This window comes from Callithrix jacchus, chromosome 3 (genome assembly GCF_049354715.1).
Source record: "Callithrix jacchus isolate 240 chromosome 3, calJac240_pri, whole genome shotgun sequence".
NCBI classification, from domain to species: Eukaryota; Metazoa; Chordata; class Mammalia; order Primates; family Cebidae; genus Callithrix; species Callithrix jacchus.
Window position 1 is genome coordinate 50,644,949 of NC_133504.1, and position 26,586 is coordinate 50,671,534.

Consider the following 26,586-nt stretch of genomic DNA (forward strand, 5'->3'; position numbering starts at 1 on the left):
CTTCAATCTATAGTGTACATTTATTAACTTCTTTTCTGTAACAGTAAAGCACTACACCAAGCTCTATGCTGAGGACTACTCAGCTGTTTTCACTGTCCAGACCCTATTCTGAGTTTCAGTCCCATAAATCCAGCGATCACAGTATCTCTAGTTGGAGGCCTTGCAGATACCTCAAACTCATCATCTTTCCCAATAAAAATAAATCTGTGCATCCCCAGTTCCACCCTGGCTCAGTAATTGGCTCCGTGATCTCCTGTTTGTTTGGTCAAGAATCACTGAACTCAGAAAACTAAGAAACTGTTCTTCCTTCTGTTTTGACACTTGCCCTACAAACTTAATCTAACAGTCTACTAGTCTAGTTTTCAAATATGTTTTGAATCTGTTCTTTCGGTCCATCTTGATGACTAAGAGCCCATCGTCTTTTCCCAGATCAACTTCTGCCTGGAGTCCTGAACAACATCCTCCTTAGCCTGTCTCCCTCCAATCTTCTTCTGCTTTAATGTCTTCTCTAAAGTACACACAGAGTGACTCTTACCTAACCACAGAGAGCACTGTGCCATTGCCATTGCTCCTCCCCACGCCCGTGGCTGCATAAACTTTCAGTGGCTTCCCTTTGCTTTGAAGTAAAGCCCAAACTCCTTACCATAAATTACTAGGCCTTTCTGATTCATCTGTCTTTTAACTTCATCTCCCACAGCCGCACTCCTCATATTCTGCTCTTCACTTTCAGTTTCTTTATGTTCTTCTTGCCTGCAGAGCCTTTCGTCTCTTCTCCCTGCCTATTTCCTCTCCCTCCCCTTCTTTTGTCTGTGACTCCTTTGCCTGGTTAACTCCTTTTCTTCTTTAAGTTCTCATCATAATTGCTTTCACCTCCCTATTAAGCACTCTCATCGCTCGCTGTAATGTTCATTTTGAACATTATCATTTTATTGTAATTGCTTAACTGTCTTCTCTAAAAAACGTTGAGGGCATTGATTGTGTATGTGTCATTCACCTCTGTGTCTCAGCATTGATTGTGTATGTGTCATTCACCTCTGTGTCTCAGCATTGATTGTGTATGCATCATTCACCTCTGTGTCTCAGCATCTAATAGGGTCTGGCCTGGTAGTCACTAAGTAGGTATATGTTGAATGTGTCAGTGACAAATCAAAATCTAAAAAGATAATAGGCTAAATCTAATAAGCTAGTGTTTAATGTAAATGAATAAGATCCTTAATTTTAACCTGATAAAAAGTCATCCTCTTTTGAGAATAAGATGATAGAGGTATTTTTTTGACCAAAGTGTTAAAGTTAGGGAATAACAAGGTGGTAGAACTGCTTTCTCTAGTTTCTCTAGTGGGAACAGTTTATGGCATAAACCATATATTCACCTTTTTCCCTCAGCACCAGTGATGTATGATACAATAAGCAATAAATGTTTGCTTAATTAAATGTAACATCATTAGGATAAGCCAGCTGCCATTCCTATAAAGCCTCAGAGGGTGACATCGCTTTTAAATGGGATCACCACAATCCAGGAATAGGTCCATGTCTTTACATATCCAGAAATTTAGATGTGTCCAGAATTCCCTATACCACCTCTTTATAATTTGTTGCTTAAGATTTGCTGGCCAGTCTCATGCATTAAATATTGATTTGACATCATTTTATTCTTGAAGAATAAACTTTTCACTAACTTTTTAAGATATTACTGTATACTGACCACAGGACAAAAGGTGAAGATAGCCTGGAGGTTTAGGTTGACATTAATTTTTTTTAAATGATATTTCCATTAATACAAATTCAGAAGAAAGGAGTTGTTGAAGTATAATTTTTGAAAAATTAAAAACATTACTTTCTTACACATACAGAATGAACACATGTCAAAAATTTATTTAACTGAATAATGAGGAAATCAGCAGGATGATAAAGCTAGTTCTGAAGAGGTTACCCAGGCCATTAGAAAAGTATACTGAAATAAGTATGCTAAATTAGAAACAAAATTGACCAATGCCCACAGGGCAATAAAACCTAATTATTCTGGTTATTTTTTCTACTAGACAGAAATCATTTCCATCACTATTGAACAAAACTCTGTAAGTTAACACCTAATTTTACAGTGTGGGTCTTAACCAGTAGTAAATAGAAGTCAAACAGAAGTATAAGTGGTTAAGTAAACCTTGGATTGGCTGATAGATAATACTCCAAGATGACGTTAAAGGAACATGCTGTCCTCTTGTTGCCTCATTTCCAAGTTTTGGTCACTTTCTAATAAATAAGATTGACATTTCATTGTGGACTCTTAAATTTACCTAGATGAGTGTATGTCTAAGAGAAAGCTCAGAACCCTACCCTAAGAGGGACAGTGGAGGAACTGAGGACTTTTATTCTAGAGAAAACTTAGTATAGGGACTAAAATGCTAACTTCAACATTACTCTTAAAATATAACCCTGAGGAAATAGCTGAAGAACACATAGATTTTTATTTACACCACTCAGGATCATCATTTTAAAGGCCATCACCAGGAAGGAGGGTGAGGCTTGCCCTAAATTGCTTCAAGGGGAAGACAGAGCAGCAGTGGCAGTGGTTTGGGATCAGATTAAGAAAGAGCTTTCTCCTCATGCGAAACCTTCAACTAGGCCATTGTTTGCCCGAAGAGCAAGGGTGTCTTCTCACTGGGAGATTCTGTGGCAAAGGTACAAGCCATCACAGTTCCTATCCTTATGTAATGCTCTCCTACTTCACAGAATTGTTGTAAGGATTACATAAAATAATACAAAGTCCTTAATGCAGTATCCAACATAAGTATCGCATAAATGTTAGCTATTATTATTTTCATAATAATTGCGATGACTTTCTCAAAGCTTAATTGTGGTGCTCTTGTCAGAATGAACGCATCGTGGCTGACTCATTTCCTAATACAACTGAAAAGTAGGTTATAGCATTATATAAGGATGTGAGGGAGACAGAGAGAGGAGTTCACACTTTAGATGAGGACTAGACCAGGGTATCTCTAAGATCCCTTTCAAAACTGATCTTTTTTATTCTGTGAAAACTGAGTTAATGCAGTGTCCTGGAGACAAAGCTAAAAAGTCAAGTTTAGTATCCATCTGTGTGATCTTTGTAGTTGTTGCAGCAAAACCTCTTAATAACGTCTTCTATTTCAAAATTTCATAATTTCACTTTAGTTTTGGCTGTTTTTTGCAAGTCCTGTTGCTGAGGGAAGCACATTCACAGTTTTGTTGTTTTGTTGTTATTTGGGGTTTTTTGTTTGTATTTTGATGCAACTAAATCTGTGTCTGAGATTTGACACTTTTTTCCTTTCCACTAAAGTCACTGAAATACACTCACCCAGTCATTCACATCTGAGGTGTAAATGGATTTTCTGAAAGTTTTTCAGTAGGCAATGGAAGCCAGTCAGTTCGTGACTTCACTTCTTCAGGTGTTGCAATCAGAAAGCTTTATACACCATCCCAATTGCAAGGATGCTAAAACTATGTCTTGACCTTGAATCTGCAAGGAGGAGGTAACGTCTTTTGCTAGAAGTGCTTATCTCTTGCCGCTTTGGTTTTATGCATTTTCAGGAGAATTTACCTAGGAAAGAGAAATAATTACATTGAGCTGCAAATACTCAAAAGAAAATAACATGTTTAGTTGATTTTCTAGCTTGCAATGATTGTTGCTGACACAGTTTAAATGTTTAGCTCACCCTTTTTACCACTGATATTTGCAAAAACTTGACTCTAGAAAAATGCATATGCCATGACATGAAGACTTACTTCTTGATTTGTTTTATGTCATCAAAAAGACATACTGAGTCTGATGTTCCTCTCAGATTTACTCTTAAAATACACCACTGAGGAAATAGCTTAAGATTGCAAAGATTTTATTTACACCATTCAAGAGCACAGGCTCTGAAGCAAGGAGAGGTCTCATTCCTGGCATTGCTTCTTCCTACTTCACTCAGCCTCTCTGAGGCTCAGCTTTCTTATCTAGTAGATGGAGATAATATAATAATAGTACCTACCTCAGAGAGTTGTTGTGAGGATTACATGAAATAACATACCTAAAGTCCTTGGTATAGTATCCAACATAAGTACTACATAAATGTTAGTTTTTATTATAAATTATGGTACTCTTCTCAAAGTGAATGCCTCCTGGCTGACTCACTTCCTAATACAACTGAAAAAAAGGATTCAATATTATAAAGTGATTCAGTCTTAATAAACTTTAACAGCTATTCTTAAGAAAATAAGAAGGAATATTAAATCCAGAATTAGCAAATACTTCCTATTTGCTAGGAAACTTTTACCATTTTAGAAACAAATATTGTAAGTCCTTGGAAGAGCTGCAAAGAAACTATCATGTGTCAGTGACTATCCATTAGAAGGATTCAAGCAGAAAAACCCGTGGATAACAACATTCTTCTATCTCACTGATTTTCTTTTATATTATTATGCTGAATTCTTTATCAGGCATTTGATAAATTTCCTTCTCCTTTGGATCTGTTACCAGAGAATTATTGTGTTCCTTTGGAGGTGTCATGTTTTCTTGCTTTTTCATATATTTTTGTCCTTACTGTACATCTGGCATACCAGTTACTTCTTCCAATTTTATGGATTGGCTTTAGTAGGGAAAGACTTTCCCTATAAATATGTCTACAGTTTTGGTTGGGTAGGTTGCCTTGCCTTTGATTCTTGATGGGCACAGTAATGTAGTCTCTGTATTTCTTCAGCTGTAATCAGCTCAGTGGTGTCTGTTGCGGTTGTTAGTAGAGGCTGTGGTGAGGCATTGTTGGGTAGGGACTCCAGACAGTCCAGTTCATGTAACCCAGTGGTGGTGGTGGAGTACAGTGTGGATGTGTTCCCAGGCCCTGGATGGTTTGCACAGGTGCTGATAGTAGTAGGCAGAGTGGGTCCTGACACTGTGCACTGGTGCTAGCAGAAGCAGCAGTAAAAGAGGGTCAGCCTCTCCTAAGGCCCAGCAATGATGCAAACAGGTGTCAGCAGCAGTAGATAGGGCAGATTAATTCCCAGGCCCTAGGATGTTGTGCACAGGCACTGGTGGCTGCTGTGGCAGGTGAGACAGACCTCTCCTCAGGCACCCCAATAGTCCACATGAGCACCAGTAGTGACAAAGAAGGTTGAGTCAATCCTGAGGTCCCCAGATAATATGCACAGTAGTGGTACACAGGGAGGCCCATCCTCAGGCCCCCACATGGTACACCTGGGTGCTGGCAGGAGGGATGGATTAATCCCCAGGCCCTCAGATGACATGTGCAGGTTCCAACTGCAAGTAAACCAGGCCTAGTCTTAGTCCCCTTGAGGGTGTATGTTGGTGCTGGTAATGGAGACAACAGATGGGGTAGGCTTCTCTCAAGACCTCCCAATGGTGTGCACAGGTGCTGGTGGTAGTGAGCAGGGTGGGTCAATCCCCAGACCCCCATATGATGTGCAGAGGTGCCAGTGCACTGGTGGCAGATGGGGCTGGCCTATCCTCTGGTCTGCAGATGGTGCCTGCAGATGCCAGTGGTAGCACATGTCAATCTCCAGACCCTCAGATGATGTGCACATGTGCCAGTGCAGGCAGAGTGGGCCTATTCTCAGGCCCCCCAATGGTGCACATAGACGCTAGCTGTGGTGGCACAGGTGTGGGGGTTATCGATCTTCAGCCCCCTGAACAATGCATACAGGTAGTGGTGGCAGCGCTGGTGGCAGCAGTTATATCGCTCTCTTTTGAACCTTGTTTATAGATCATTGTCCTCTACTGGATTATGAGCCGTTTAAGCAAAGGGACCATGTTGTACTCACTCTTGAATCTCTTGATTGAGCACAGTACCCAATATATAAGTATATGTTCAATTATATGTTTAAACAAATGTACTTGAAATTGGATGGCTCCCATATAGACTATGTCAGCCAGATATTTTCATTTTCATGTGGCCCTGCAAAGTTTGGAATTCCTCCTAAAGTCTGAACTTAGTGCAAGTCACTTAAGGACAGTAGCCCTTCTAAGTTATCAATTAATTTGGCATTTAGCACATTTAGCTCTCCTAAATGTGTTAACGAGAACCTGTTTCATAGATACCCATGGAGTTGATAGGCCACAATACCTATTTTAATAAGTAAGATATAAAGTGATTCTTAGATTAAAATATTGTATTCTCTTTTGCCAACTGCAAAAGTATGCACAATGAAAAAGGATTCATTCTATTATTTAACAATAAAATAAGTCTGTTAGTGGATGTTCATATATATGCCCAAGAAAGTCATGGTAGCATTGTTCATTTAAGATAAGCCCTTCCCTCTTGGGCCACATGCAAAACAATTGAGTGACTGTTATGACAAAGGGACTTTCATGTAAATACCAAAAGAACTTTATTTCTTCCGAAAGTAATGAAGTAGTCCCAGATCTGGATCCTGGACACTGTCTGAGTATAGGACCTCTGTCTGTCTGTCTGTCTGTCTGTCTGTCTGTCTGTCTGTCTGTCTCTCTTTCTTTGTCTCTCTTTGTGTGTGTGTGTGTGTGTGTGTGTGTATTTGTCTGTCTGTCTATCTCTCTTTCTCTGTCTCTTTTCTCTCTCAGGCACATATACCCTCAGAATCTATGAAATTTTAAAATTCCAAGTAGAATTCATTAATAAAAATCTAAAATGCTTTTTCTTGTATAAATTATAATGAAGTGTTGAGAGATAAAGGAAAAACTAAGAAGGGCAAATAATCATCTGCTGCTCCAGAACTGAAGCCTGTCATTTCAACTCCCAACTCAAACACTTAGTTTTAAAGATTTGCCTTCAAGAAACCTAAAAGCTGGTATTCTGCCTCATTGGCAACAGCCTCAAACTGTTCCCTGTCATCGAAGAAAACAAATCTTTTGCTCATTTCTGCCTAGGGGAGGCAGAGGGACCGAGGTGGTCCTATGTGGCTGAATTAGATGAAAGACTTGCCTTCCACCATGGAGACATGGAGTCTAATCAAGTGAAATGAGTTTTGAGATCCCAGCTCATTTCCTAGGGGAGATCAGTTCGCATTACAAAATCACGACATCTCATTCATCACAACTGACGTGGTCTTTGCTCAGGAGAGGACCCCAACTGGGACTAAACCACCTGTCTTCTCTCAAAAAGGGGCATTTTATCCAAGTTAGAGTTGAAAGCCTTGGAGTAAGGAAGTTTGCCAGGCACCAGCTTCTATCTGTGTGATCCCTGTGCAGTGTGGAAGGGAATTTAGGTTTACAAAAGGAAAGGTGAACCTACGGCAGCTTGATGCTTGTACTTTTATGGTGCCAAAAACAAATAATTGTAATAGGGATGTTAAGACATTATGGAAGGGAAAGCTAAGATTGGGACTCACCACTCTTTATCTCCTAGATTTTAGTAAACAGAAGATAAGCACTCCCATGCTTCAGAGTTTAAATGGCAAAGAAAGTGTCCTGCTTTTGCTGATAAATAATCATCCTCTCTTTTATTTCTTTTAGGGCATCGTTATAACACCCCTGCTACTGCTGCTTTTTGTGAGTATTTTGATGTTGTCTTTAATATCTTTTATTAAAAGCTAGCTACAACCCTTTAAGAAAGGTCATTAGAACAAAAATGAAATTTGAATTATTTTGCACCATATTTTGAATAGTTACACCAGTTCATTTGTACTGTGTAATAATATTCAGACACAAAGAAGCTTCATAATTTCGTGATCCAAGAACAGCATCAGGACCTAGTCATTAGGCCTCCAGCTCCTGGCTAAATCATTCTATGACAAATTAATGACCCCATAAGACAGGTTACAACTGTGCTACTCTTTATTTTCTCATTAGTAACGCTAAAGTGATGGATAGTGACCCAGTGTTTGATAGTGTTTAACAGAAAGAGCCCTAGGATCAGGGGATCAGAGGAAGCTTGGGTTCCAAGGCTGGTACTGGAGCTAACTAGTTTCCTCACCTTGGGAAGCCTGCCTCAGTTTTTTTCATCTGTAGAATGGGAAGTAACACCTCCTCCATTCTATCACTCAGAGAAAATGAAAGGTGTTTAAAAATTAAAAATACAAATTGATACAGGCTCCTAGTTAACTAAACAAAAATTGTTCTGAAAACAAGAAATGCTAATTAGCTGTCTTATTTCTTTTAGCATTAAGCATATGAGAAATCAGATGAAAGATTATAATAGAAATTAATGTTATTTCATGCTGAGCAAAGCATATGTAATCATGAATGATACCTAAAATATTTTATGAACTGTGCATCGTTTCATACATACATCTTCCAAATATAAATCACTTTGCTTATCACTGAAATGTAGTGGGGATGTGTTTCTGGGAATGTACTGTAGCTGTTTGACTAGCACCATTTATCAGTGAATTAAAACTATGGGGAAAATTTATTTAATTATAGTATAATTACCCAAGTTGGAATTCAATTAGAGTAATAGAATGAGGGACTTCATTTCTTACCAGCTGTGTAGGAAATAAAGAGGGATAGATATACTACTAAGCAGTTGGATTCCGCATCTTTCATGAAAGACATTACCTTCAAGTAATAAACCTCAGCCTTACCCTCCCTTTTGAAACGCTGGCTCCTTTCTGACAAGGTAAGAAGGGTCATATAATCAGATCACTTTCCTCAGCATCACAAACTTCATTAATATGGACTCCACCACTGTAGAATTTGCAGTGAGTCAAATTGAAACTAAAGAGAATATTTGTATTAATTTGGAAGAAAAGACTTGTTATGTACCTGCCTGCTACTAGATGTGAGAAACTGGAAACATCCGTTAGTTTATTTCCAAGACCCGGGATCACAGGACAGTTTCCCAGATGCAGCCCTCAGTAGGCACAGGATGCAGGCCTGTCTGAGGTCCCCACTTGCAGTAGATCAAGGGACTAGTATAGAGCACAACATCTAGTAAGTGCACAGTAAATGGCTGCATTGCTTGGGATTTCTCCATTGTGGAAGAGTGACATCTCTTATTCATGTAACTCATTTAAGACCAGCAGGGGAGATGTTATAGCCACAGCTAGGAGCTAAGGCCTAGGGTGTAATACTTTGGAGTATCTCAGAAGCTGGAATCTTTGGGACCCTTTTTCAACTTGTGATTAAAGAACCAAATGAGTACTTTTCTTCCCCTCCTTTCCATATCTGTGACGTAATAAGCTGATAAAAATTATGGCATCACCTTTTGACAAGCTTTCCCCTAATCACAGATCCATAGGCTCAGGTGTCTTAGTTGGTTCAACATTCTAAAATTATAGAGCTACAAGAATGGTAGAAGATAGCCAAGACTCTCAATGTAAAAGTTTAATGCTTCCCTTCTGAGTCAATAGGGCCATCCCTGTAGGGTCAATGGCATTATCACCCACATCATTAGATACTTAAGGTGTTGTGACTTTACGTCATATGCATAGCATATAACACTTTTTCTCTGTTTAGGTTGTCATGTATTTTATTAAAAATTGACATTTCTTAAGCATTTGGGTTACCAGGCCTCATTTACTGAACAAGACAAGAACCTGAATGACTTAAAATGTGAACAAAGTCCGGATGTGGTCACTCACACCTATAATCCCAGCACTTCGATAGGTAGAGGTGTGAGGATAACTTGACCCCAGGAGTTCAAGACCAGCCTGGGCAACATATGGAGATCCCATCTATTAAAAATGTATATATATAAACACATTCCATAAAAAGTGTACTGTTTTTCTAAGTTCCCCTGTTGTGAGTGGAATTGTTTTCCCCAAAAAAGGTATGTTGAGGTTTTGACTCCAAGTATATCAGAATGTAGTCTTGCTTGGAAATAAAGTAATTGCAAAAGTAATTAGTTAATTCCATGCTGGAATAGGGTGGGCCCTGAATCCAATATGATTGGTGCCCTTATAAGAATAAGAAGAGAAGGCAGAGACACACAGGTAAAACTCTGTGTGATGATGGAGGCAGAAATTAGAGAACATCCACAAGCAAAGAAATACTAAGGATTGCTGGCAAACGTCAGACTGTAAAGGAGATGAAGGATTCTCTCCTATAGATTCCATAGAGAGCATGGCTCCGGTTGATTTCAGACTTGTATGTGAGACAATAGATTTCTGTTTTTGGCTTTGTTATAGAAACCCAAGAAACTAATACAACTCCTAGAAATTGTATTATCTTATTTTAACATATCATAAAAAGGGAAATTGATGGGTATTCAGGCATAGGAGCTAATGAAGGACATTTTTGCTGATGGAATCTCAGATGTATTCTTAACCTCTTCTCAGAATATTTCCTTTACTTTCTTGCTGCAACCGAAACCTGTCTTCTGATTCATGTTTCTGCCGCGGGCATCTTTCTTATCACTGAGCCTTGAAATGGGGAAGGTATCTTCCTTGTACCTCATTACCAATTCCAGATCATTTCCCATGCCTTCTCCATAAAATCCCCTGGTTCCTTTGAAGGTTGTGCCAACATAGCTATACCACCTGCTACTCCTTTTTGTTGAAATTATCAATAGAAAGGGAAGTAACACCTCCTCCATTCTATCACCCAGAGATAATGAAAGGTGGCACTATCAGTTCAAAAAAAATGTTATCATCTTCCCATTGTTTTCTTTTTAACAGTACACTTTAAAAATTCTTGGTATTTTCAGTATTCCCATCGTTGGTCCTTCCAATATCCTGGTCTCTAAATTCTTGACCTCTTCTCCAGCAAGCTTGCCCTCCACTTTATCTCAGCCAACTAAGCCAGGCCCTTTACTTTGTTATTGCCAATAACCGCATCCTTCCATAATCCAATTTTCAAATGTCCTCTCTGACTAACAGCTCCTGTCTTATGATTTATTTCCCAAATCAAAAATTCTTCACTGGAATGGCCAATTCATTTGCTTTATCACCTTTACGATGTTTCTGACTATACCCATCCTACTCTCACCCCTTGCCCTCACGTCCCATCTTACCCAGCCTAGACCTCATGGTCCATCATTATAATTCCTTTATTATATACACCATCAACAATCTTACTCATCTCTACTGCTTCATATTTGCCTGGCAAAGTACCAACCCTGCTAAAATCTAACTCTGCACCTTCCTGCATATGTATCTGAAGATGCTGGAGCAAACACACTACCATGCTGATTGGTCTCATTTGAAATTCATGACAACTAAATGTAAGTGAGTCTGGCAATCCTGCTACCTTCCTTTAATTAATTCACTCTTCCACTCTCTAGAGGATCGTTTCACACCTTCTTGTGTCTCAAGTCTCCAGTGCCTCTTTTTTCATATCAAGTATTGCAGAAAGGAAATTGGCTGAGGAGGAAATAAGCAATCAGGGAAATTTTACATGATCCCACCCACCTGCATGTGTAGCTATATTCTTCGCCTTTTCTCCTGTTTCCATAGATGAACTGTCTTTTCTCCCCTCTAAAGGAAGTTCTTCAAGTTATGTCGTCTCTTATGTCCTACTTAATGATATGATTCATATAGATATTCCTTTTTCTCCTATATTATCACATTTTTCTCTCTAGTGGATCATCTCTATTAGCATATAAGCATTCTGTAATGTTACACATCTTAAAATTAAACCTTACCTCATCCTACCTGCATTCCATTTCTGTGTTCTCTTTTTATAGTAGAATTTCTCAAAAAAAGTTATTTAAAATTTATTCTTTATTCATTCAATAATATGTACTGAGTTATTTCTACATTCCAGACACTGTTCTGGGTGTGGAAATATAATAATAAGTAAAACATATGTGTCTTTGTTCTCAAAACGGTATTTTGAGAGTACTAGTGGAAAGAAACAACCAATAGATAAGTAGAAATATAGTGTGTGAGATGAGTGATAAGTGCTGAAGACAAAAATAAAATAGTGTAGAGGAATAAGAAATACTAGACTGGAATGGGAGAAAGGGTTGCTATTTTAAATAGGACAGTCAAGTTCAGATTCACCGAGAAAATCTTTGAGCAAAGGCCGGGAAGAGATAAGGGAGTGAGCCTTCTGGAGCTAGAGTGTACCAGGTGGAGGGAGCAGTTAGTGCAAAGGTCCTGAGAGTGTACCCAGTGTCCCTAAGAAACACCAAGGTGGCCAGTATGACTGGAATAGAGTGAGCAAAGGGGAGAGTAGATAAAGATTATGTCAGAGGCCAGGCGTGGTGGCTCATGCCTGTAATCCCAGCACATTGGGAGGCTGAGGGGCAGGTGAATCACAAGGTCAGGAGTTTGAGACCAACCTGGCCAACATGCTGAAACCCTATCTCTACGAAAAATATAAAAATTAGCTGGGCGTAGTGGCGGGTGTCTGCAATCCCAGCTATTCAGGAGGCTGAGTCAGGAGAATTGCTTGTATCCGGGAGGCAGAGGTTAAGGTGAGCCGAGATCACGCCACTACAGTCCCACCCAGGTGACAGAGTGAGACTCTGTCTCAAAAAAAAAAAAAAAACAAAAAACGATGATGTCAGAGACAGAGCAGCAGACAAATGATTTAGGACCTTAAAATCCTTTGTAAGGACTTGAAATTTTAATTTGAGACAGGAAACCATTAAATGGGTTTTGATAAAAGGAATAGCATGTTCTGTTTTGCTTTTTTAAAGGATGATTCTGGATGCTAGGTTGAGAAGAGATTGTAAGGGGATCATGGTGGAGGCAGGAAGACCAGTTAGAAAGCTAGTATGATATTATGGCATTAGCTTGGACCAGAGTGGTTGAGTAAACCTGGTAGGAGGTGGTTGTAAGTAGAACTGGAAAGTAGAACTGAGAGATTGAATAAAGGTTTTGAGGGAAAGAGAAGAGTCAAAGATGACGCCAGTCCTGAGCAACTGGAAGAGTTGCCATTTATTAAGATAGGGAAGACTTTAGGGTTGAGCAGGTTGAAAGAACTCAATAGAATTCAGTGTTGTACATATTTGGATTCCACTGACTTTCAGACATCTATGTAAAAATGTCAGGTAAGCAATGGACTCGGTGCGTCTGGAAGTAAGGAGGGAGGTCTTAACTAGAGATATATATTTGGGAGAGGTCAGCATCTAGATGGATTTTAAATTAGACGGCTAGAAGGTGAGAATAAAGAAGGAAAGATATCAGAGGATCAAGTGCCAAGATGCAGCAATAGTCAGAGATTCACAAAGTAGACCAAGGAATGGCCAGTTTGCTTAGGAGGAACACTGAGAAATTTTCATGTCCTAGAAGTTTAGCAGAGAATGTGTTTCAAAAAGGGGAAGTGATCAACCACTTCACATGCTGCTAATAGTTCAAATAAAATAAAGTTTGAGAATTGGCCATTGGTTTTAAGAAGACGGAGGTCACTGGGGACCTTAATGAGAGCTATTCATCAAAGTTGTGTAGTTGAAAGCCTGATTGGATAGGTTGAGGAAAAAATGGACGAAGAGTTAAAGATGGTGATAATCGATAACTCTTTGGGGATAATTTTGCTTTAAAAGGTACAGAAAATTGGGTACTAACAAAGTTAATAAAATATGCAGAGAAAATTTGTTTAAGTTGGGAAAATTAGTAGCACATTTGTGTCTATAGGATTAACCCAGTTATGGAGAGAAAAATTAATACAGAAAATATAAGGGAGAACTTGTGGACACATGTTCTTGAGTAGGAGAAAGGGAGTGAGCTCTAGTGCATAGTTGTCTCCTAGAGTGAGAGATTTGTTATGGGAATTGGCTCATGCAATTATGGAACCTAGAAGTTCTACTATCTGCTATCTGGAAGCTGGGGAAACAGCAAACCCAGTGATGTAATTCAGTCCAAGACTAAAGGCCTGAGAAGCAGAGGAACAAATGGTATAGCTCCATTTGAGTTTGAAGGCCTAAGAACTGGGGGTGGTGGCTTATATAAGTCCTGGAGCCAAAAGACCCAAGAACCTAGAGTCCCAGTGTCCAAGGACAGGAGAAAATGGATGTCCTAGCTAAAGACAGGAGTCAATTTACCATACTGCTGTGTTTTTGTTCAATACAGGCCCTCAATGGATTGGAGGACACTTGCCCCCATTTGTGAGGGTGGATATTCTTTACTCAGTGTACTAGTTTAAATGCTAATATCTTCCAGAAATACCCAAAGAGATACACCAAAAAATAATGTTTTACCAGCTATCCGGGCATCCCATAGGTCAGTCAAGTTGACACGTTAAAACTAACCATCATATATTCCTGTTGGCATTTATTATCTCATGACAGTATAATAATTTGTTAATTTGTTTAGCTGTGTTCCCCAACTAGAATGTAAGCATCAGAAAAGAACAAGGACTTCATCTGTTTTAGTCACTGTCATAATCCCAATACCCAAAATAGTGCCTGACAATTGAAGCCACTCAAAAACATTTTTTGAATGCATGGTTGGACAAATGAATGGATGCATCTGTCCAAAGAGTTGGGTTGGAACTATTTTTAAAACTGCTGTTTTGCTGTTATGTGCTCTAACTTCAGGGACATATTATCTATTATAAAGTCACTTTGAAGGAACTGAGTTCACTTTCCCTCACACTCCATTTGTAGAAAGGTAGCACAGTGTGATGAAAAGGCATAAAACTTTGGTTTAATTGGCAGCCAGTACCAGTTATGTAAAGTGAATTTTCTTTAACCCATTTCAGCCTCACTTTTTCCCTCTGTAAAATGAAGATTATGATAAGATGAAATGAGTTAATTTTTGTGGAAGCATACTGTAAACTGTAAAGAGCCATGCGAATGTTACATTTGACACTTAGCAGAGAATAATAGAAAGGAATCTCAGGAAGACATCAAGGTTCTGCAAAAGCACTCATCTGAAATGCAGAAGCAGTCCAACTACTTCAGATCTTAATTCTGGGCTGAGTCCTAAGACTTAAAACTTTAGGATTCCATAATCATACATAATCTATAATTTTGTAATTTTGTGTATAAATGAGTCCAGTGTTTACCATGACCAGCAGTGAGAGCAGTGAAACTTCCCCTGAAGTATTGCCTTTTACTACCAAGATCCTGTCTTAGTTCATCCAGGCTACTGTAATAAGATACCACAACTGGGTGGCATATAAATAATAGAAACTTATTTCTGACAGTTCTGGAGGCTGGGAAATCCAAGATGAAGGCAGATTCAGTGTCTGGTAAAGGCCTACTTTCTAGGTCATTAGATGGGTGCTTTTTACTGTGTCTTCACAAGGTGGAAAGGGCAGCTCTCTAGGGCTTCTTTTATAAGAGCACTAATCCATACATACAGGCTCCACCCTTAGGACCTAATTACCTCTCAAAGTCCCATCTCCCAACACTAGCACCCTGGGGTGCACAGAATCATTAGAGGCACAGAAACATTCAGATTATTGTGGACCCAGAGTGCTTTCAAATATATTACCTCAATTATCTTGATAACATACCTCTCATTTAGGCAAGGGCAGAAATTACTGTTCTTTTTTATTTTGTCAGCGGATCTTCCTTAGTCCGTGGAGTTCCTGTCTGTTAGGGTAAATTAAGACCGTGTCCAGCTTTAAAAACTGTACTTACAAGTGCATTACTTGGAATTTCATATTAATTTTTCTTATGAAACAATGGTATGAGTGGTAAGTATCCACTAGATTTTAACTTCAAATAGGCCAGGAACTGGAATTGTGCATGTCTTATTCATTACCTTATCTCCAATGCCAAGTATTCAATAAATATTTATTGGAAGGAGGGCAATAGAAAGGTGGATGAGTAATGAACGATTAGAATGATTCAAATGATAAATGAATGGTTGGAAGGTTAGGAACTCAACCTGACTTATAAAATCTTACCTTTTTATGAAAAATACATTATAGTTTTCTAATAATATTAAACAAAATAATCATCCTTTTATTGAGACCGCCTGTGTACTGTAAATACTACAAAGATTAATCTGGCATTGATCCTTCCCTTAAACACCTTATGGCTTAATAGAGAAAATAGGATACATGAACAAATAATTAAAATTCAACTTAGAAATTATAATTTCAGCCGGGCGCGGTGGCTCAAGCCTGTAATCCCAGCACTTTGGGAGGCCGAGGCAGGTGGATCACGAGAGATCGAGACCATCCTGGTCAACATGGTGAAACCCCATCTCTACTAAAAATACAAAAAATTAGCTGGGCATGGTGGCGCGTGCCTGTAATCCCAGCTACTCAGGAGACTGAGGCAGGAGAATTGCCTGAACCCAGGAGGCGGAGGTTGAGGTGAGCCGAGATCGTGCCATTGCACTCCAGCCTGGGTAACAAAAGCAAAACTCCGTCTTAAAAAAAAAAAAGAAATTATAATTTCACAGTAACAATATTTCAAAGGAGATTACTAACATAGAAAACACTTCATTAAATAGAAGTAGATTTGTTGCGATAAATTTTCTACTGAAAGAATATTTTTAATTTGAGGGGAAGGAAAAGGTAGATAGAAACTTCTGTTTCTCAATGGATCTCTTGCCTACTTCAGATTTTTTTCATTTGCATGGGTCTGATTCTCTGTTGTGTCTAACATTACTTAAAAACTTGTATCTTTCCTTTCCTTTGATGTAGTTTACCACTAACAGTGTGTTTAGCTGCCGTTATCATGGTCTTTATCAGAGAAGGCTGAAGGAGAGAGATTCTAAAACTTGAAAAGTAGTATAGGATGGTAGTTCATATGAAGAAGCAATAGGGCTGAGTTTGCTCTTTGGCTGTGAAGTCAGGCAGTTGGGTTCTAAACCCTAGTGAACAGGACTAGGACAGTTGTTCAAGCAGTTTGAAGCCGTTCCTTCTGTGGACACCTGTTCCCCAGAAGTCTCCATAGTAGTTAGCTCACACTTTCTCCCCAACTACATCTTGCTTACTCTATGAAGAGGAATGAAAGGAAGCTACATTTATGTCTAGACTTCTTCCCTAGTCCCTCTGAAAGACAAAGTAGGTTAAAGATTACTGTTCATACCATGGAAACATACCAGTCTAATTCTGTGTAATTGCAGTCGAAGGAAACCATATATTGGACGGTGTTGCCATGGGCTCAAGCTCCCAAATTCTGCAGACCATCAATTTAATTAAATAAGTCCATGATTGGCAAACAAAGGTCAGTTAAATTTTGAGTTTGTACCGTTAGAATGACAGACCAAAGCCTCACTTCTATTCTTTTCAGCCATAATGATCAATTGAGCATCAAGACCTCTTGAAACATATGGAGTGCAAGTGACGATGACCACTGCTGAAAGTCATCGTCAGAGTCATAGATGACAGCATCTTCATATATGGGTATGGTCACATCATTACCTTAGGGTATTTGACAAACACTGGCCTATATGCTCTGCTCACCCACTCAGAATTATGTAAGCACCCCTTGAGTGAGTGGGGGCACTGCTAGCTCTGCTGTTTTATCAACTGATTTTATATGACTTAGTTTCTTAGAAAGCCGGCCCCTCATCAGGTAGGTTTTTAAGGCACTTTGATCATTGGACTCATATACACATATGCATGCATGTGCACAAACACATATGTACACAGAAATATACATACCAGACTCTGTTTCTAGGCTAACTATATGTTCACTTGATCTATCTCTTCTATTAGTTTCCATTTCAGCAGTTCTTAAATTCAATAGGTTTGAATTCTAACAACTGTGTGTAAGAAACCTTGTTTATCTGGGGTTGGATAATTATTATTGAGTAGCTAATATGGTTACTTGATGCATAATCCCATGTGACAGGCATGACTAGCTTTGGAGGTATTCTCCTCACTTTATATGAGAAAACCTACGTTAAGAGAGATTTTGTCACTCGACTGAGACTGCACAACTGGTAGAGAACACATGCCACTTTCAGCCTGGGTCTGCCTCCCTCTCCTCAAGTGCCCCTTCCAGGTTATGCTTCCTAAGTACATGTCTTGGGAGACACAGTTTGTTTTAAAACATTTTATCAGCACACAATTACTTTTTCTTGAACATTATACCCTGAGTAATATCAGTAAGAGGGAAAAAAATCAGGCATAATAATTGTCTTGATGAAACTTAAAACTTATGTGGACAAACAAGAATTACGAATGCAGAGGCAATTAGAGAAGAAATTGACTGCTAAACTGAGATTTGAACTGCTTAAAGAAGTTCATAGAAGGGAAAGGTCCAGGTCAGCAAAAGAGATCAAGGAGCAGCTTTTAAGGCTACAGTCATCATTAGTTCCCTAGTAATTGGCTGCCTATGATAGAAAATTCTTCAACTTTTGATCCCATCACTGTGAACAAAAACAATGTATACAGCCATTAGTGTCATGTATAATACACTAATTATTTTTTTATAATTTGTTTCCAATTATGGTTGCATAATTAATGGACAGACATGGATGAGATTCATAAAATGATAAAACCTAAACCACTTGAAAAGAATCTAGCCATCTGATTGCCTCAGTTGCTTCACATTGAGTCAGTTTCTCTATCTTGTGCTCAGTCATGTTTGTTCTAAAGCAGTGAAGACAAGTCTCCCCTTGAAACTGAGAGTAGCTTCTGACTAAGGAAAGGGAAGAGAAGCACCTGATAAGCAGTTTTCAAATGCTCTGGAGGTGACAGACGTAACATTGATAAACTTCTACCCCCATTAAGGACTACTGTCCCAAGAAGGCCAGTTGCACTCCTGGTCTGGAACTTTTCAGACTTCACTGAAGTGAGCTGGGGACGTGGGATGAGTCGGGGCAGTCCTGTCCTAGCTTTTCCCTTGCCCTTTGGTTCCTTCTTCAGCACCAGCAACTGGGGGTGCTCCCTGAGCGGGTAGGGTCGATCCAGAGTTGGAAAGACACTGGTTCCTTTCTACGCCCTTGCCTCTTGGTAACCAAGCTGAGGGAACTTAATCACGTGTTCTACTTAAGAGAATATTTAGCAATAGCAGGTTCTTTGATTCCTAAACCACACTCAGGATTAACAAGAACAAATCCTTTGGTCAAAAATTAGGGAGCAAAGTTTGTTCGTAGAGGCCTCTGAGTATCTCTGCCTCCCTCCAGCCCTTCATATCCTGGAAGCTCAATTCCTCGCAGCTTTCCTCTCTCCTTTTTAGGTTGAGATAAGCCAATTTATAGTTCATTTTGGCACATTTCACTAAATAGTCTGTGTGGATTTGAATAACCTGAACCTATGATTGCATACATTAAGTTTCCATCAAAGTTATTAGAAGTTAACCTTTTCGTCTTGTGTTTTAAATTAGCATATAACACAAATAAATTGGAGGACATTATGCTAAGTGAAATAAACCAGACACAGAAAAACAAATACTGCATAATGTCACTTATATTCACTTATATGTGGAATCTAAAAGAGTCACATTCATAGAAACAGAGTAGAAGGGAGATTACCAGGGGCTGGAGAGTTGGAGAAATGGGGAGATGTCGTCCAAAGAATGTAGACTTGCAGTTAGAAGCCAGTAAGTTCAGGACACTGAATGCACAGCATGGTTACTATAGTTAATAATAATGTATTGCATATTTAAAATTTGCAAAGTGATTAGATCTTAAATATTCTTTTTTTTTTTTTAATTTTTTATTGGATTATAGGTTTTGGGGTACATGAGCAGAGCATGCAAGACAGTTGCGTAGGTACACACATGGCAGTGTGCTTTGCTTTTCTTCTCCCCTTCACCCACATTTGGCATTTCTCCCCAGGCTATCCCTCCCCACCTCCCCCTCCCACTGGCCCTCCCCTTTTCCCCCCAATAGACCCCAGTGTTTACTACTCCCCTTTCTGTGTCCATGTGTTCTCATTTTTCATCACCCACCTATGAGTGAGAATATGCGGTGTTTCATTTTCTGTTCTTGTGTCAGTTTGCTGAGGATGATGTTCTCCAGATTCATCCATGTCCCTACAAACGACACAAACTCATCATTTCTGATTGCTGCATAATATTCCATGGTGTATATGTGCCACATTTTTCCAATCCAGTCTATTATCAATGGGCATTTTGGTTGATTCCAGGTCTTTGCTATTGTAAACAGTGCTGCAATGAACATTCGTGTACATGTGTCCTTATAGTAGAACGATTTATAGTCTTTTGGATATATACCCAGTAATGGGATTGCTGGGTCAAATGGAATTTCTATTTCTAAGGCCTTGAGGAATCGCCACACTGTCTTCCACAATGGTTGAACTAATTTACACTCCCATCAACAGTGTAAAAGTGTTCCTTTTTCTCCACATCCTCTCCAGCATCTGTTGTCTCCAGATTTTTTAATGATCGCCATTCTAACTGGCATGAGATGGTATCTCAATGTGGTTTTGATTTGCATCTCTCTGATGACCAGTGACGATGAGCATTTTTCATATGATTGTTGGCCTCATATATGTCTTCTTTCGTAAAGTATCTGTTCATATCCTTTGCCCACTTTTGAATGGGCTTGTTTGTTTTTTTCCTGTAAATCTGCTTGAGTTCTTTGTAAATTCTGGATATCAGCCCTTTGTCAGATGGGTAGACTGCGAAAATTTTTTCCCATTCTGTTGGTTGCCGATCCACTCTAGTGACTGTTTCTTTTGCCGTGCAGAAGCTGTGGAGTTTGATTAGGTCCCATTTGTCTATTTTGGCTTTTGTTGCCAATGCTTTTGGTGTTTTGTTCATGAAGTCCTTGCCTACTCCTATGTCCTGGATAGTTTTGCCTAGATTTCCTTCTAGGGTTTTTATGGTGCCAGGTCTTATGTTTAAGTCTTTAATCCATCTGGAGTTAATTTTAGTGTAAGGTGTCAGGAAGGGGTCCAGTTTCTGCTTTCTGCACATGGCTAGCCAGTTTTCCCAACACCATTTGTTAAACATGGAATCCTTGCCCCATTGCTTGTTTTTGTCAGGTTTATCAAAGATTGTATAGTTGTATGTATGGTGTGTTGCCTCCAGTGCCTCTGTTTTGTTCCATTGGTCTATATCTCTGTTTTGGTACCAGTACCATGCTGTTTTGATTACTGTAGCCTTGTAGTATAGTTTGAAATCCAGTAGTGTGATGCTCCCCGCTGTGTTCTTTTTGCTTAGAATTGACTTGGCTATGCGGGCTCTCTTTTGGTTCCATATGAAGTTCATGGTGGTTTTTTCCAGTTCTGTGAAGAAAGTCAATGGTAGCTTGATGGGGATAGCGTTGATTCTGTAAATTACTTTGGGCAGTATAGCCATTTTCATGATATTAATTCTTCCTAACCATGAACATGGAATGTTTCTCCATCTGTTTGTGTCCTCTCTGATTTCGTTGAGCAGTGGTTTGTAGTTCTCCTTGAAGAGGTCCCTTACGTTCCTTGTGAGTTGTATTCCAAGGTATTTTATTCTTTTTGTAGCAATTGTGAATGGCAGTTTGCTCTTGATTTGGCTTTCTTTAAGTCTGTTATTGGTGTAGACGAATGCTTGTGATTTTTGCACATTGATTTTATATCCTGAGACTTTGCTGAAGTTGTTTATCAGTTTCAGGAGTTTTTGGGCTGAGGCAATGGGGTCTTCTAGGTATACTATCATGTCGTCTGCAAATAGAGACAATTTGGCTTCCACCTTTCCTATTTGAATACCCTTTATTTCTTTTTCTTGCCTGATTGCTCTGGCTAGAACTTCCAGTACTATATTGAATAGGAGTGGTGAGAGAGGGCATCCTTGTCTAGTGCCAGATTTCAACGGGAATGCTTCCAGTCTTTGCCCATTCAGTATGATATTGGCTGTTGGTTTGTCATAAATAGCTTTTATTACTTTGAGATACGTTCCATCGATACCGAGTTTATTGAGGGTTTTTAGCATAAAGGGCTGTTGAATTTTGTCAAATGCCTTCTCTGCGTCAATTGAGATAATCATGTGGTTTTTGTTTTTGGTTCTGTTTATGTGGTGAATTACGTTGATAGACTTGCGTATGTTGAACCAGCCTTGCATCCCCGGGATGAATCCTACTTGATCATGATGAATAAGTTTTTTGATTTGCTGTTGCAATCGGCTTGCCAATATTTTATTGAAGATTTTTGCATCTATGTTCATCATGGATATTGGCCTGAAGTTTTCTTTTCTCGTTGGGTCTCTGCCGGGTTTTGGTATCAGGATGATGTTGGTCTCATAAAATGATTTGGGAAGGATTCCCTCTTTTTGGATTGTTTGAAATAGTTTTAGAAGGAATGGTACCAGCTCCTCGTTGTGTGTCTGGTAGAATTCGGCTGTGAACCCATCTGGACCTGGGCTTTTTTTGTGTGGTAGGCTCTTAATTGCTGCCTCGACTTCAGACCTTGTTATTGGTCTATTCATAGTTAAGATCTTAAATATTCTTAAGGTCATACACAAAAGATAACTATGTGAAGTGATGGATATGTTAAATAGCTTGATTGTAGTAATCATTTTGCAATATACACGTATATCAAAACATCATGTTGTACACCTTGAATAGATACAATTTTGTCAATTATACCTCTATAAAACTAAAAACAGGACAATAACCAGCATATAAACAAAAAGAAAAGTGAAGCCATGTTTTTATATTTATAAAACCTATTAAAACCTCTTTTAATCTTTATTTCTCAGAGAGAGAAAAAGACTGCATATAAATATTTTTTATTGCATTTTAGGTTTTGGGGTACATGTGAAGAACATGCAAGATAGTTGCATAGGTACACATGTGGCAGTGTGATTTGCTGCCTTCCTCCCCTTCACCTATATCTGGCATTTCTCCCCCTGTTATCTCTCCCCAACTCCCCAACCCCTGCTGTCTCTCACCTATTACCCCCAACAGACCCCAGTGTGTAGTGCTCCCCTCCCTGTGTCCATATGTTCTCATTGATTAACACCCACCTATGAGTCATAATATGCGGTATTTCATTTTCTGTTCTTGTGTCAGTTTGCTGAGAATGATGGTCTCCAGATTCATCCATGCCCTTACAAAGGACACAAACTCATCGTGTTTTATGGCTGCATAAAATTCCATGGTGTATATGCGCCACATTTCCCCAGTTCAGTCTATCATGATGGGTATTTGGGTTGTTTCCAGGTCTTTGCTATTGTAAACAGTGCTGCAATGAACATTCGTGTGCATGTGTCCTTATAGTAGACTGATTTATATCCTTTGGATATATACCCAGTAATGGGATCTGGGTCAAATGGAATTTCTATTTCTAGGTCCTTGAGGAATCGCCACACTGTCTTCCACAATGGTTGAACTAATTTACACTCCCACCAACAGTGTAAAAGTGTTCCTATTTCTCCACATCCTCTCCAGCATCTGTTGTCTCCAGATTTTTTAATGATCGCCATTCTAACTGGTGTGAGATGGTATCTCAATGTAGTTTTGATTTGCATTTCTCTAATGACCAGTGATGATGAGCATTTTTTCATATGTTTGTTGGCCTCACGTATATCTTCTTTTGTAAAGTGTTCATATCCTTTGCCCACTTTTGAATGGGCTTTTTTTTTTCCTTGCAAATCTGTTTTAGTTCTTTGTAGATTCTGGATATGAGCCCTTTGTCAGATGGGTAGACTGCAAAAATTTTTTCCCATTCCGTTGGTTGCTGATTCACTCTAACGACTGCTTCTTTTGCCATGCAGAAGCTGTGGAGTTTCATTAGGTCCCATTTGTCTATTTTGGCTTTTGTTGCCAATGCTTTTGGTGTTTTGCTCACGAAGTCCTTGCCTACTCCTATGTCCTGAATGGTTTTCCTTAGATTTTCTTCTAGGGTTTTTATGATGTTAGGTCTTATGTTTAAGTCTTTAATCCATCTGGAGTTGATTTTAGTGTAAGGTGTCAGGAAGGGGTCCAGTTTCTGCTTTCTGCACATGGCTAGCCAGTTTTCCCAACACCATTTATTAAACAGGGAGTCCTTTCCCCATTGCTTGTTTTTGTCAGGTTTATCAAAGATTGTATGGTTGTAGATATGTTGTGTTGCCTCCGATGCCTCTGTTCTGTTCCATTGGTCTATATCTCTGTTTTGGTACCAGTACCATGCTGTTTTGATTACTGTAGCCTTGTAGTATAGTTTGAAGTCCAGTAGTGTGATGCCTCCCACTGTGTTCTTTTTGCTTAGAATTGACTTGGCTATGCAGGCTCTCTTTTGGTTCCATATGAAGTTCAAGGTGGTTTTTTCTAGTTCTGTGAAGAAGGTCATTGGTATCTTGATGGGGATAGCATTGAATCTGTAAATTACTTTGGTCAGTATGGCCATTTTCACAATATTGATTCTTCCTAATCATAAACATGGTATGTTTCTCCATCTGTTTGTGTCCTCTCTGATTTTGTTGAGCAGTGGTTTGTAGTTCTCCTTGAAGAGGTCCTTTACATTCCTTGTTAGTTGTATGCCTAGGTATTTTATTCTCTTTGTAGCAATTATGAATGGCAGTTCGTTCTTGATTTGGCTCTCTTTCAGTCTGTTATTGGTGTATAGTAATGCTTGTGATTTTTGCACATTGATTTTGTATCCTGAGATTTTGCTGAAGTTGCTCATCAGTTTCAGGAGATTTTGGGCTGAGATGATGGGGTCTTCTAGATATACTATCATGTCATCTGCAAATAGAGACAATTTGGCTTCCTTCTTTCCTATTTGAATACCCTTTATTTCTTTTTCTTGCCTGATTGCTCTGGCTAGAACTTCCAGTACTATATTGAATAGGAGTGGTCAGAGAGAGCATCCTTGTCTAGCGCCAGATTTCAAAGTATGATATTGGCTCTTGGTTTGTCAAAAATAGCTTTTATTATTTTGAGATATGTTCCATCAATACCTAGCTTATTGAGGGTTTTTCACATAAAGAGCTGTTGAATTTTGTCAAAGGCCTTCTCTGCATCAATTGAGATAATCATGTGGTTTTTGTCTTTGGTTCTGGGTATGTGGTGAATTACGTTTATAGACTTGCATATGTTGAACCAGCCTTGCATCCCCGGGATGAATTCTACTTGATTATGGTGGATAAGCTTTTTGATGTGCTGTTGCAATCGGCTTGCCAGTATTTTATTGAAGATGTTTGTGTCTATGTTCATCTTGGATATTGGCCTGAAGTTTTCTTTTCTTGTTGGGTCTCTGTTGGGTTTTGGTATCAGGATGATGTTGGTCTCATAAAATGATTTGGGAAGGATTCCCTCTTTTTGGATTATTTGGAATAGTTTCAGAAGGAATGGTAACAGTTCTTCTTTGTGTGTCTGTTAGAATTCGGCTGTGAACCCCTCTGGACCTGGGCTTTTTCTGTGTGGTAGGCTCTTAATTGCTGCCTCAACTTCAGACCTTGTTATTGGTCTATTCAGGGTTTTGATTTCTTTCTGGTTTAGGCGTGGGAGGAGGCAAGTGTCCAGGAATTTATCCATTTCTTCCAGGTTTACTAGTTTATGTACATAGAGTTGTTTGTAATATTCTCTGATGATGGTTTGAATTTCTGTGGAATCTGTGGTGATTTCCCCTTTATCTTTTTTTATTGCATCTATTTGGTTATTCTCTCTCTTTTTTTAATTAATCTGGCTAGTGGTCTCTCTATTTTGTTGATCTTTTCAAAACACCAGCTCCTGGATTTATTGATTTTTAAGGGTTTTTTGTATCTCTGTCTCCTTCAGTTCTGCTCTGATCTTAGTTATTTCTTATCTTCTGCTAGGTTTTGAGTTTTTTTGATCTTGCTCCTCTAGCTCTTTCAATTTTTACAATAGGGTGTCAATTTTGGATCTCTCCTTTCTTCTCATGTAGGCACTTACTGCTATATATTTTCCTCTAGAGACTGCTTTAAATGTGTCCCAGAGATTCTGGTATGTAGTGTCTTCATTCTCGTTGGTTTTGAAGAACTTCTTTATTTCTGCCTTCATTTCATTGTTTATCCAGTCAACATTCAAGAGCCAGTTGTTCAGTTTCCATGAAGCTGTGCAGTTCTGAGTTAGTTTCTTAATCCTGAGTTCTAACTTTATTGCACCGTGGTCTGAGAGACTGTGTGTTATGATTTCCGTTCTTTTGCATTGGCTGAGGAGTGATTTGCTTCCAATTATGTGGTCAGTTTTAGAGTAGGTGTGATGTGGTGCTGAGAAGAGCGTATATTCTGTGGATTTGGGGTGGAGAGTTTTGTAAATGTCTATCAGGTTTGCTTGTTCCAGGTCTGAGTTGAAGTCCTGAATATCCTTGTTAATTTTCTGTCCGGTTGATCTGTCTAATATTGACAGTGGAGTGTTAAAGTCTCCCACTATTATTGTGTGGGAGTCTAAGTCTCTTTGTAAGTCATTAAGAACTTGCCTTATGTATCTGGGTGCTCCTATATTGGGTGCATATATATTTAGGATGGTTAGCTCTTCTTGTTGTATCAATCCTTTCACCATTATGTAATGTCCTCCTTTGTCTCTTTTGATCTTTGTTGCTTTAAAGTCTATTTTATCAGAGACAAGAATTGCAACTCCTGCTTTTTTTTTGCTCTCCATTTGCTTGGTAAAGCTTCCTCCATCCCTTTATTTTAAGCCTTTGTGTATCCTTGCATGTGAGATGGGTTTCCTGGATACAGCACATGGATGGATTTTGGCTTTTATCCAATTTGCCAGTCTGTGCTTTTGATTGGTGCATTTAGCCCATTTTCATTTAGGGTTAATACTGTTATGTGTGAATTTAATCCTGCCATTTTGATGCTAGCTGGCTGTTTTGCCCGTTAGTTGATGCAGATTCTTCATTTTGTTGATGCTCTTTACCATTTGGTATGTTTTTGGAGTGGCTGGTACTGGTTGTTCCTTTCTGTGTGTAGTGCCTCTTTCAGGAGTTCTTGTAAAGCAGGCCTGGTAGTGAAAAAA

General features: G+C 39.0%; 1 protein-coding gene across 9 annotated transcripts in view; it reads left to right on the plus strand.

Moving 5' to 3' along the window:
• SLC10A7 (solute carrier family 10 member 7) overlaps window positions 1–26,586 on the plus strand; it is a 291,318-nt gene that overhangs the window by 195,258 nt on the left and 69,474 nt on the right. For all 9 annotated transcript variants that reach the window (XR_013532873.1, XR_013532874.1, XR_004740612.3 and 6 more), the window contains one exon: window positions 7,457–7,492. Coding sequence is in view for 5 of the 9 variants with exons in the window: in XM_035292871.3 (XP_035148762.1) it covers window positions 7,457–7,492 (36 nt within the window). In the remaining 4 variants the exon portion in view is untranslated. Of the gene's footprint in view, window positions 1–7,456; window positions 7,493–26,586 lie in introns of those variants that run through there.